The sequence below is a fragment of the Saccopteryx bilineata genome, chromosome 1, assembly GCF_036850765.1.
Source record: "Saccopteryx bilineata isolate mSacBil1 chromosome 1, mSacBil1_pri_phased_curated, whole genome shotgun sequence".
Lineage (NCBI taxonomy): Eukaryota > Metazoa > Chordata > Mammalia > Chiroptera > Emballonuridae > Saccopteryx > Saccopteryx bilineata.
Genome location: NC_089490.1, coordinates 105,142,804 through 105,154,927, shown reverse-complemented (window position 1 = coordinate 105,154,927; position 12,124 = coordinate 105,142,804). Strand labels below are relative to the sequence as shown.

Sequence of the window (12,124 nt, the reverse complement as noted above, 5' to 3'; positions counted from 1 at the left end):
TACCGTGAGGGGACGATAACATGGCAGGAACCGTGGATTAGCTCATTGGCACCCACCCCCGCTCGGGTCTACCCTTGACTTTCTGTATTACAGAGGCTGGAAGGCTAAGCACTGCATTTCCCAGACTGCCTTGCAGCTAGAGCCCCATGTAATATAGGGTCCTCTAAGGAGAAGCACTTGTGCAAGACTTATTGGTGGAAAGAAAAACAGGAGGTAGCGGTGGCTGCTGGCAGGGAGATCACAAGATGTAGATATCTGTTTCTAGACCCCTGTGTCCTAGGTGGTGAGGCTGGAGACAGGTGGCACTGGCAGCTGTTACAGTGGGGAAATCAGGAGTTCTCCCTCTGCAGGTGTCCCTGGGCTGCTCTGTGCCCAGCTGTGAGGCATCTGAATTAGGCTCTCTGGCTTTCTAGATCTGGGGTTGTCAATGATATCTTAAGACACTCCTTTTGGCCCTGGCCGGTTGGCTCAGTGGTAGAGCATCGGCCTGGCGTGTGGAAGTCCTGGGTTCGATTCCCGGCAAGGGCACACAGGAGAAGCGCCCGTCTGCTTCTCCACCCCTCCCCCTCTCCTTCCTCTCTGTCTCTCTCTTCCCCTCCCGCAGCCAAGGCTCCATTGGAGCAAAAGATGGCCCGGGTGCTGGGGATGGCTCCTTGGCCTCTGCCTCAGGTGCTAGAGTGGCTCTGGTCGCGACAGAGCGACGCCCCAGATGGGCAGAGCATCGCCCCCTGGTGGGCGTGCCGGGTGGATCCCGGTCGGGCGCATGCGGGGGTCTGTCTGACAGCCTCCCCGTTTCCAGCTTCAGAAAAATACAAAAAAAAAAAAAAAAGAGACACTCCTTTTTGTTTAAGTATAGCGGATTCTGTTGTCTACAATGAAGAACCCTGGCCAGTGTGAATCATAGCAACAAAAGTTAAAATAGTCTTTTCTGTCAATTGAGAAGATGTTTTACTTCAGGTCTAATTTCAGTGATATCTATTTATCTATCCGTTCATCTCCTATCCACCTATGTAATTTCTCCATCTTCCAAATCTATGCAAGACCACCTGCCATTGTGGACACTAAAGAAAACTGATGAAATCCATTTATCTATTTAAAATAGACTGAATTAGTCTGACCTGTGGTGGCACAGTGGATAAAGCGTCAACCTGGAAAGCTGAGGTCGCTGGTTCAAAACCCTGGGCTTACCGGGTCAAGGCACATATGGAAGTTGATGCTTCCTGCTCCTCCCCCCTTGTGTCTCCCTTCTCTCTCTCTCTCCTCTCACAAATAAATAAATAAAATCTTAAAAAAAATAGACTGGATTATTTGCTTCTTACTCAGAATAATATTTACTAGTCTTTTAATAGTTCAAGATTGAAGCAGCAAAATTCAACTGTCTCAAAATGATGCCTCAAAATCTGAACTGAGATAATAAATTATTAGGATTATAAGTCACTCTGTGCTGAGAGTGTGACAGTGAGTTCACCCACCAGAACCCTTCCAGAGGCATCTCTAGGGGTGATAAACAAGTTTTGGGGAGAGAGCAGTTTGTCTATGATGTGGATGACACCATTTGAGCTGATGATATCACTGGATACAATCCTCGCTTTATTATTTATAAACACTGTGTCCTGAAATCAACCAAAAAAGAAAAAAAAATGAGCACAAGCAGAAATAGACACAAAATTACTTCTTTCTGAATGTTCATCAACATGTTAAATTGTCACAGAAGTGAACGTTTACACAGCTCTGTGGGCAAAATCTGAAGATCCAAGTTTAGAACATTTTTTTTTTATTATGGTTATAAAAAGGAAATTGAGACAAGAAGGTACTTTTCACCTGGAGAAGTTAATAGCAAATAATCAACTAAAACATTTCACTGTGATTCTTAAATATGAAATAACAAACAGATCAAAATTGGCTTCTTGTTCACCTGTTCTACGTCACCAGCTGTCCCCTTCTGCCCCACCGCACACACCCACCCCTTTGCAATGACTTAGATCCACGACTGGTTTCTGTGCTGTGGGGAGGGAGTGGACCAGCATGATCAAGTGGCTTTGATAAAAGCTTTGTCCCTGTCTAGCTTCTGAACAACACTGCTGGAAGCAGTTCTGATGACCTCCGGAAACTGCCTTGCCTTTGAGTTTGAATTCCAGCTCTATTATTTACTTACTGTGTGACCTTGGACAAGTTATTTAACTCCTCTGAGCTCAGTTTCCTAATTTATAAATTGAGGAAAATAATGGTATCTCTATTATGGGATTATTTTGAGGATTAGATGAGTTAGTGCATATGAAACACTTAGGACCTGGCATACAGAAATCACTCAACATGTGTTTTTGATTGTTGTCATTCTTTTTATGACTCCTGGTACTACTCTAAGGGTGAAGAGGAGAACAGAGGCCTAAGGAAAATGAGCACCTTCCAGAAGGGGCCTCCCTTACCTGAGAGATGGAGAAGACAATTGACTCCCCTTGGAGAGAAGTAGCATTTGGGGTCACTTTCAGGTTTTCCAGGAGCAGCTGGTAGCAGGCAATCACGTGATAGCGGAGAACCTGGGACATTTGGCCTTGTTTGTCCCAGTCTTTAATCTGCAGTAGAAGATCAGAGGGTTCCTGTGGAGCCACGAGCCTTCTCTCCTACTCTCCCTTTCACGGCCCTATACTCCTGGCACTCCCCACGGCTCCCCCACCCGGGCCCTGGGGAGTCAGCGTTGGCTTGTGGTCAGAGTGATAGGCCAGAGACTGTTCAGGCAAGAGGGAGAAAGTGCTTCCGTTGCAGAATCTCACATGGAAGGGAACTTGGAGCCCCTTTGGTCCAGCATTTCATAGCACATGTGGCAAGGATCCCAAGTCCTGTGAAATGCTACTCAGAAATATTTCTTGGGACAGCTACTGGGAGACACTGAATTTGTTTCCCCTCTTGGAGTTTCCCAGGGCCAGACTTAAACCTTTACAATGTGTAAGATCATTATGCTTCTTCATTTGTGAATCAAAATGCAAACCAGATTAAGTGTAAGGTAGGTACAATAGAAAGCCCACACGCTTCTCACTGTTTTATAACTTCTTTGATGATTAAAAAAACCCATCAAATGTCAAGTTTTTTCAAAAATTACTTTTGTGTCCCCACTTTGTTAGTGTCCAAAATATGTGCATAGAGAGGCAGTCTGTGCGGCGGTCAGGAACACAGACTCTGGGGTCTGTCTGAGTCCTTGTGCCACCACTGAGAAGTCAGGGGACCTTGGGAAAGTTATTCTCTCAGGGTCCTCACCCAGAAATGGCCATAATCAGAGCACTCAGTTCACAGGACTGTCATGAAGGCTAAATAGGTTAATCTATACCAGGCACTAGAAACAGTGTCAGATACACTCAATATAGGTTTGCTACATTATAATAGATTCATGGGCAACCCAGCAGGAAGAATCCCCGTGACTGTCAGAACATTAAAGGTTCTGATAAATCCTGCAAGGAAACAAAACAAAACCCGAATTTAAATCTTTATAAGCCGGTATTTCTTTTTCTTTTTCTTTTTTTGGCTATGAGATGTTTGGATCTTGTAAGAATTGCTGATCTTTTCCAACCTCCTGGTCTATTCTGGAATGTCCTATAGAGCAGTGGTCCCCCAACCCCCGGGACCACAGACTGGTTCCGGTCTGTGGGCCATTTGGTACCAGTCCGCAGAGAAAGAATAAATAACTTACATTATTTCCATTTTATTTATATTTAAGTCTGAACAATGTTTTATTTTTAAAAAATGACCAGATTCCCTCTGTAACATCCGTCTAAGACTCACTCTTGACGCTTGTCTCGGTCATGTGATACATTTTTACGTCCCACCCTAAAGGCTGGTCCATGAAAATATTTTCTGACATTAAACTGGTCCGTGGCCCAAAAAAGGTTGGGGACCACTGCTATAGAGTGTCTCTGGCCACTGCTCACTCCAAATCCACTTGAAGGCTTTCCCTGATAGGGCTCCCTGTGCAGAGAGGCAGCCCCTTCCTTTGCTGGTCAGCTCGAGCTGATCCTAAACCTCCTGCCCCAAAATGATTCCACTGTTGGTTCTGGGGTGCCACTGCAAGACTGCGTTCCAGTTTCAGATGCCGTCCACCTGCCCAGGCTTCACACTTACCTGAGGTTCCTCATCAAAGGCTGTAGACAAAGGTGCAAAAACAGTGAAGGGGCCCGGACCAACCAGGTCTCGTATGGAATGCTCCTGCAGGAAGGAAGGTGGGGGCCATGTGCCACATCCTTAACATAATACAGGAAGGGGCTCCAACAAAGAGCAGAGGGTAGATGGGAAAGGAGAGGGGGTTGAATATGAATGGGGAGATCTGTGCTTCATTGAACCTCAGATCAAATTCATTCAGATTTGCTGTCATTGAAATAATGTTTTTTTGTTTGCTTGTTTTTGTATTTTCCCAAAGTGAGAAGTGGGGGGGGGGGCGGCAGACAGACTCCTGCATGCTCCAGACCAGGATCCACCCGGCATGCCCACCAGGGGGTGATGCTCTGCCCATCTGGGCCATTGCTCTGCTGTAGCCGGAGCCATTCTAGTGCCTGAGGTGTTGGCCAAGGAGCCGTCCTCAGAGCCTGGGCCAACTTTGCTCCCATGGAGCCTTGACTGCAGGAGGGGAAGAGAGAGAAAGGAAGGAGAGGGGGAGGGGTGGAGAAGCAGATGGGCGCTTCTCCTGTGTGCCCTGGCCGGGAATCGAACCCGGAACTTCCACATGCTGGGCCGCTGCTCTACTGCTGAGCCAACTGGCCAGGGCCAAAATAATGTTTATTTTTATCTGATGATTCAAACCACATATACTTATTGAATTAAAGATTTGAAAATACAGCCTAAAGAAGAAAATAATTACCCACAATCCTACCACTGAGAAGTAACCCCTGATATTTTTAGGCATTCCTTTCCAGCGTCTCTTCCTTATGTAAATATTTTTCATAATTGGGATAATAACACAAATATAAATCATAAGATGATTTACTTAACTGTTCTAATTGTCTTGTTGCCAACACTAACATCCTATGGTTATATTTTCTTCTAGATTTTATGATGTTGTTCTCTGGATTTTGATCTTTTATTCTTAATATATCTAGAACTTATTCAGATGTGTGATGTGCAGAAAGCTCTAACGTAATATTTTCACCCAAAGGGTTAACCAGTTGTCCCAGTAATGCGTCTTTTCCCCCCCTGGTATAGTGGCAGTTTCTTCTTCTACCACATTTTTATGTGGAGAATGGGCCTCTGTGACATTTTTCACTCTTCCGTGCTGCCAACCTGCAGCCTGAAAAGTTCACAAATGACCAACACAGGGCCCACTCCAGACACCCAGCTTTCCAGACTTTATTCTACCTTCACCCCCTCCACAGGCAACAGCCTCATCTAGTATCTGGCTAGAGACCCAGCTTTTTTTTTTTTTTTTTTTTTTTTTTTAATATATATTTTTAATTTTTATTTATTTATTCATTTTAGAGAGGAGAGAGAGAGGGAGAGAGAGAGAGAGAGAGAGACAGAGAGAGAGAGAGAGAGAGAGAGAGAGGAGAGAGGGACAGGGGGGAGGAGCTGGAAGCATCAACTCCCATATGTGCCTTGACCAGGCAAGCCCAGGGTTTTGAACCGGCGACCTCAGCATTTCCAGGTCGATGCTTTATCCACTGCGCCACCACAGGTCAGGCCCGAGACCCAGCTCTTTAAGTGAGAAAGACACACATATTCTTACCATCAGCTGAAAGAAGTACTGGGAAGTTCTGGGGTTCTTGGGAAGCTCCTGCAAACAAAGGAAGGCAGGTTCACCCAATGCCTGTGAATTCTGTCCAAGAACCACCCAGGGTTATTGCAGGACAATTGTTCCAAGATCAAGGGCATCCACCATTCTTTCAACCAGGAATCTGCCACCATGAGCCTTTTTCAAGCCCACCTCTAGGCTTGCAACTGATGCTCGGAATGACTCTGTGGACATACTGTTGAGCTCCAAAACGTTTTTGGAGTCACCATCTGATTTATTAGAGAAAGGCCTAGCCATTTCCAGAAGCATCTGTGTTTTAAGAGTACTTTTAAAAGTTCAAATACTTCTCTTTTTATTATTATTTTTTAAATCAACAATGGAACCCCCTCCTCCCCCCAACAATTCTAGAGGCTGGAAGTTCAAGATCAAGGTGTCAGTAGGTGTGGTTTCTTCTGAGGCCTCCCTTCTTGGTTTGCAGAAACCCGTAGCCTTCTTACTGTGTCCTCACATGGTCTTTCCTCTGCCTGTATGTCCTTGGCATCTCTTTTTGTGTGTTAAAAGTTTAAATATTTTTTCAAAGTGGGTTATAGGTTTGTGGCAGGTTGAGTTTCCCTGTTAACATGGATTCTGGATCAGCTAGAATGCTCTAGCCCAGGGGTCCCCAAACTACGGCCTGCGGGCCGCATGCGCCCCCCTGAGGCCATTTATCTGGCCCCCGCCGCACTTCCGGAAGGGGCACCTCTTTCATTGGTGGTCAGTGAGAGGAGCATAGTTCCCATTGAAATACTGGTCAGTTTGTTGATTTAAATTTACTTGTTCTTTATTTTAAATATTGTATTTGTTCCCGTTTTTTTTTTTTTTTTTTTTTTTTACTTTAAAATAAGATATGTGCAGTGTGCATAGGGATTTGTTCATAGATTTTTTTATAGTCCATCCCTCCAATGGTCTGAGGGACAGTGAACTGGCCCCCTGTGTAAAAAGTTTGGGGACCCCTGCTCTAGCCTCTCTGTAAGTCAAATAACGAAAGGTTCACTTTATAATAGGTGGAAATCTACAAATACCCTGCGGCCTCATCCTCTCTGCTAGGTGCAGATACACACACTCTCCAACAGCAACCGCATCATGGTCAGAGAGAGGGACAGACAGGGACAGACAGACAGGAAGGGAGAGAGATGAGAAGCGTCAGTTCTTCGTTGCGGCTCCCTAGCTGTTCCTTTAAGTTACTGTGTGCTCTGTGCCTGTTGCACATGTAATCTCGTTTAATACTTATAACAACCCGATGGGGCTGGTACCAGTGTTATCCTTTACAGATGATAAAACTGATGCATAGAGAAGTGATATAATCTGCCCAAAGTCACGTTACTAATTGTCAGAGCTGTATCCAAACCCAGATGTTTTTGACTCTGGAACTGTTGATCTGAATCACTATATTTCAGGTCAAATGAATTATCACCGGTTCCTTAGGAACCTGGATTCTTAGCACAGTGAGGGAAGCAGCATTTACCACATTTTTGTAGTTTTGTAAGCATGCCTTGCCTTACCTGATGGATGTTGCCACGGCAGGTAAACCCATCCCCGATGTAGTTTGGCTTGCAAGTACAGGTCCTTTCTTCTCCAGTGTGATTGCAGATAGCAAATTCACTACAGCCGCCATTTTTCTGGTAAAATTTCCAAGGGGTGAGGGAGAGGAGTCAGATCATTTAACTTGCCAGCTTTGTCAATATTCACAAAGCGATTTTGTATTGTTTATTTTTTGCTTCCTCTCTGACGGACTAGTTTGCATTATATGCCCTATTCCTGAACTTGCCTTACAATTCCCTACAGTAGTAGGGGCTACTTTCTCCACCAGCCTTACATCCTAAGGTGGCAGGTTCCTCTGAGCAGGTCCCCAGGCCAGAATTGCCATGTGGGAAATTTCTTGAGACCTGGGGGTTAACTAGAAAGGTCCTGATCTTATTTGACACTTCCCAGCTTTAGGCTAAACTCTGATCCCATCACAGCAAACATTAAGGTCATCAGCTAGAAAGAAATAGGTGTAAAGTGATAGACAACATTGTCCTTGTCTGCAAAGAGCTTATAAACTGTGGATGATGGGCAGAGTGGTAAGATATGAACAAAGCAAAGTGCAGTTCAAAGCCGACATCCCGGGGAACAGCCAGAAGGGCTCTGCGAGCCTAGGCAAGTTCCTTAGGGGACAGAATGGAAAGCTTCAGGAAGAACACCTGTTTAAGTTGAACAGAGAAGGAGGTCAACAAAAAGGCCAGCTGCAAAACCTCCCCTCCAATCCCCACTCCCTCCCAAACTATTTGTGGAGCACCAGGTTTTGGCCAGGAGGGCTCTGCCACCCCGGACTCCTGCCCGGAGCTGACACGACTCTGTGAGCTGTTTGAGAAAGCTGACTCCCACAAGACCATGAACCACCGCCTCAGGGCTCTGGGTTTTCCAGGTAAATCCCCTGGTTTTACTTGTCCCAATACCCAGCATGCTCTAAGATCACGAAGATGAATTCCCTCTTTCCCAACTTCCTGTTTATCTTCATCAACAGTAGAGGCCCAGGAGTCCTAGGTGACCCCCTACCCCATGGACACTCCCCTCCATGTTGCTGTATACACCCATGGTCTGATCCTGTACCTCACCTCTTCCACCCCCACAAATTTCTTCCTGTGTGTTCTGAAACTCCCTGCCATTAGCAAACTCCTGACAGTCTCTACCTGTTCTCTGAAAACTCCTCTCATCTTCTACCGAAGAGGTGTCTGTCTCCTACAAACACTGTTACCCTTGTGCCCCCCCCCCCTCGGGAGAAGACATTTCACTCCTTCCCCTCTCTCCTCAACTCTCAGTCACTGCCTGCTTTCTCTTAGTTCATGAGCTCAACCCATACCTCATGGAAAAAATAGACACAGAGACAAGAACCTCCTCATCTTCTTGTCCTGAGTTCACCACCTGCCTAACCCTGAACTTACAGTGAATTCCCAGTGCCTAACGCAGTGCCTGGTGTCTAGTGAATCCTCATCAACCCATGTGTGTCATGCTGTACCAGGTTTTCCATGACATGTATAGAGTGTATATGGCTTCTGTCTTCATAGAACTAGTGACTTAGGATGGCCAGACATAGACATTTTTTGTGTGTGTGTGTGTGTTTGTGTCAGAGACGGAGAGAGTCAGAGAGAGGAACAGATAGGGACAGACAGACAGGAAGGAAGAGAGATGAGAAACATCAATTCTTCGTTATGGCTCCCTAGCTGTTCATTGATTAATCTCTCATATGTGCCTTGACCAGGGGGCTACAGCAGACTGAGTGACCCCTTGCTCGAGCCAGTGACCTTGGGTTCAAGCTGGTGAGCCCTACTCAAACCAGATGAGCCCACGCTCAAGTTGGTGACCTCGGGGTCTCGAACCTGGGTCCTCCACATCCCAGTCCAACGCTCTATCCACAGCGCCACTGCCTGGCCAGGTCAGACATAAACATTCTAAAGTTACTTCATAGTCAAGGGCTCCATGAAGTAAGTAACCATGAGTGACTCATTAAGGTGACTAGTTGACTGACTAACTGACTAACTAACTAACCTACTGCTTGACTGACAAAGTAATGGACTGATGGGCTGACTGAGTACCTACCTACCTACCTAGCTACCACTTCCCCTGCTCCTGTGTGAGGCCCACCTCTCTACCAGTGGGCTCTGGATCCCCTTCCCCTCACCCACTTATGTACTGCCCTTCTGTAACAACCCACCTTCTCTCCTTCAGTATCAATTTCCTTCTCTCTATTGCATTATACTCATTGGCATAAACACATGCCTTAATTCTACTCTCATCTTGCAAGAAAACAAACTTCCTTTCTCCATGAAGAGAATCCAGCGGGTGGTGGCAATCATGTGTGCAGATGGAAGTAGAGTGGCTGTGAGTTGACGACTCTAGTACCTGAGTGTCCGCTACGAATGTTTTCATTGCATTAGTTGCCAAGACTAGGCAGCCATTTTGTGGGGGGAAATGGAAATAGCCACTGGAACATCTGCTGCTAAAATCAATTTGGCTTTAGTATCAGTTGCAACAACTCCATACCCCAGCCCCCTGCCTGCTGCAGCTTCTTCCTTATTGTCTCTACACGACCATTTCATGTGAGGACATTGTTCTCCTGAGGAGCTTGCCACACCCTCACCAGGGACAGTAGGGACCTCGCTTGGAAGGAAGGGCTTTAATTACGGGGTATCTGTGCTGTTCTCATGTCCGCACCTGGAGGCTTTCAGGTGGTCAGTGATACGAATAAGGACAGTAAGGTGTGTCCGTGGGGCCTTTGTGGGGGTCACTGTCGTGGGAGGAACAAACTCCCCGAGAAGTGGTCGAGACTGGCCTTCGAGTCAGAGAGATATGGGTTCAAGTTCTGACTGCACCTGTGCTGGCTCTGATCTTGGGCAAGGACCCTCACTCTTCCCAGTTTGCAGTGGGTTGAATTTTGGCCCCCCAAATTAGGAGGTATGTCTACCTCCTAATCCCTGGTACCTATAAATGTGACCTAGCTTAGAAAAAGGGTCTTTGCAGATGTTATTATAGGTCTTGAGATGAGATCACCTTAGGTTAACCAAGTGGGCCTGAAGTCCACCAGTATGCTCATTAGGAAAGGAGACACAGACACAGGTGACGGCCACATGAAGACAGAGGCAGGGACTGGCATTTCCCCAACATTCCTGGTACATGAGGGAGTGATGAGCCTCCAGCCCCAGGCTTCTCTGAGGAGATCACTCCCACACCACAGCTCCTAGAAGGGGTGTAGAAGGAGCCCCACGCCTGACCTCAGAGGCCCCAACCCCAGAGCTGTACTCACGGTTAAGCAGGTGTTGATGAGTGTGCAGACCTTCCCATCTCCGGTGTATCTTGGCAAACAGTTACAGACGGCCTATCAGCAAGTAGAGGGTCGGGTCATTTCACTGATAGGTTCTGCTGGTTCTCACACTTGAATTCCATATGGTCATGGTAATGTTAGAAGATACTGGTGATATCTCTTCTATAATGATGACTGTCATCTTACATTTTAGCACCTTTGGCATACTTTACTCTAGCACTGGGATCTCCTACCTAGCCTATCTTTGCTACCAAGATACTGTATTTTTACCTTATCTAGTCCCTTGCTTTCTGGATACTGAGATCTCTTCTCTCTTGCCCACTCCCATTCATACTCAGTTCTTGCTTATCTCCATCCAGGTCGGGCCCCACGCACGAACACTAGGGGACCCAGGTGATGGCTTTGCAGTCAGATCAGTTGCACACATGAAAATAATCAGTCAAACCCACTGTTTGACCAAGGAAGTCGGTTGGGTGCTTTAGGTTGAGGGAGAGAGCACTGTCTACACCAGGGGTCTGGAATCTTTTTGGATGAGAGAGCCATGAACGCCACATATATTAAAAAGTAATTCTGTGTGAGCCATACAATGACCCGTGTACATTAAGCATTATCCAATAAAAATTTGGTGTTGTCTCAGAGGACAGCTGTGATTGGCTCCAGCCACCTGCAACCATGAACATGAGCGGTAGGAAATGAATGGATTGTAATACATGAGAATGTTTTATATTTTTAATGTTATTATTATTTTTATTAAAGATTTGTCTGCGAGCCAGATGTAGCCATCAAAAGAGCCACATCTGGCTCGCGAGCCATAGGTTCCCGACCCCTGGTCTACAGGAAGCTGGGGACTGTCTACCCTACTCCTGTGCCCCATGTGCCCTGCTCAGGAACACCTCGGCACAGACGTGAGTAGGGCTGAAACCAGCTATGCTTTATTCACCAAGCCGCGTGTCCACAGGAAGAGGCCCTGTTCCTGGCATAGCCTCCAAGGGGTGGCTTTTCTAATTTATATGAAAGCATCCTGCACAGGAGATGTGGCTCTGGTTTGACATCTACTTATTAGAATTTAAACTCATTGGCCGAGCCAGCCAGGGCCAAGGGCTGGGTTTTCATGAATTCTCCTCCTCAACCTTCATTACAGGCCCTGATCTGGGCTCAAACCTTTCACAAAACGCCCACCAGTCACCCCTCCTGGGCTATGGTCCTGTGTTAGAGGCCAGTCCTCTGTCCCTCTCATTGCCTTCTAGATCCGGAGGAGGACTTTTAGAGGCCCCGAGCACCAAAAAGCTTATAGGTTTTCCCCATCTCATATCTAGAAATAATAACTCTATTGAACCCCAAAATATGTATAAAGTTGGCCAATACTGTTTTGATTTTCCCTATGACTATATATGGAAACACACACATAGATAATTCTTTAAAAATAAATGGTTTTCTTTTTACTTTTAGGTGCTCTAGGTGCTTGCTTGATTTGCCCATTGAGGACCTGACACCGAGGTCTCTGCATAGCTTAACAAGGTCAATAGAACATTCCTTGGGGAACTTAACCCAATCATCCAGTTTCTGAGGTATGT

At 46.2% G+C, this 12,124-nt stretch overlaps 1 protein-coding gene across 2 annotated transcripts in view; it reads right to left on the bottom strand.

Annotated features, from left to right (window-relative positions):
• Positions 1-12,124, bottom strand: part of STAB2 (stabilin 2) — a 165,526-nt gene that overhangs the window by 29,931 nt on the left and 123,471 nt on the right. For both annotated transcript variants that reach the window (XR_010729508.1, XM_066263061.1), the window contains exons 44-49: positions 10,533-10,604; positions 7,252-7,368; positions 5,705-5,752; positions 4,111-4,194; positions 2,427-2,573; positions 1,473-1,613 (exon numbers count right to left, since the gene is read on the bottom strand). Coding sequence is in view for 1 of the 2 variants with exons in the window: in XM_066263061.1 (XP_066119158.1) it covers positions 1,473-1,613; positions 2,427-2,573; positions 4,111-4,194; positions 5,705-5,752; positions 7,252-7,368; positions 10,533-10,604 (609 nt within the window). In the remaining variant the exon portion in view is untranslated. The remainder of the gene's footprint in view (positions 1-1,472; positions 1,614-2,426; positions 2,574-4,110; positions 4,195-5,704; positions 5,753-7,251; positions 7,369-10,532; positions 10,605-12,124) is intronic.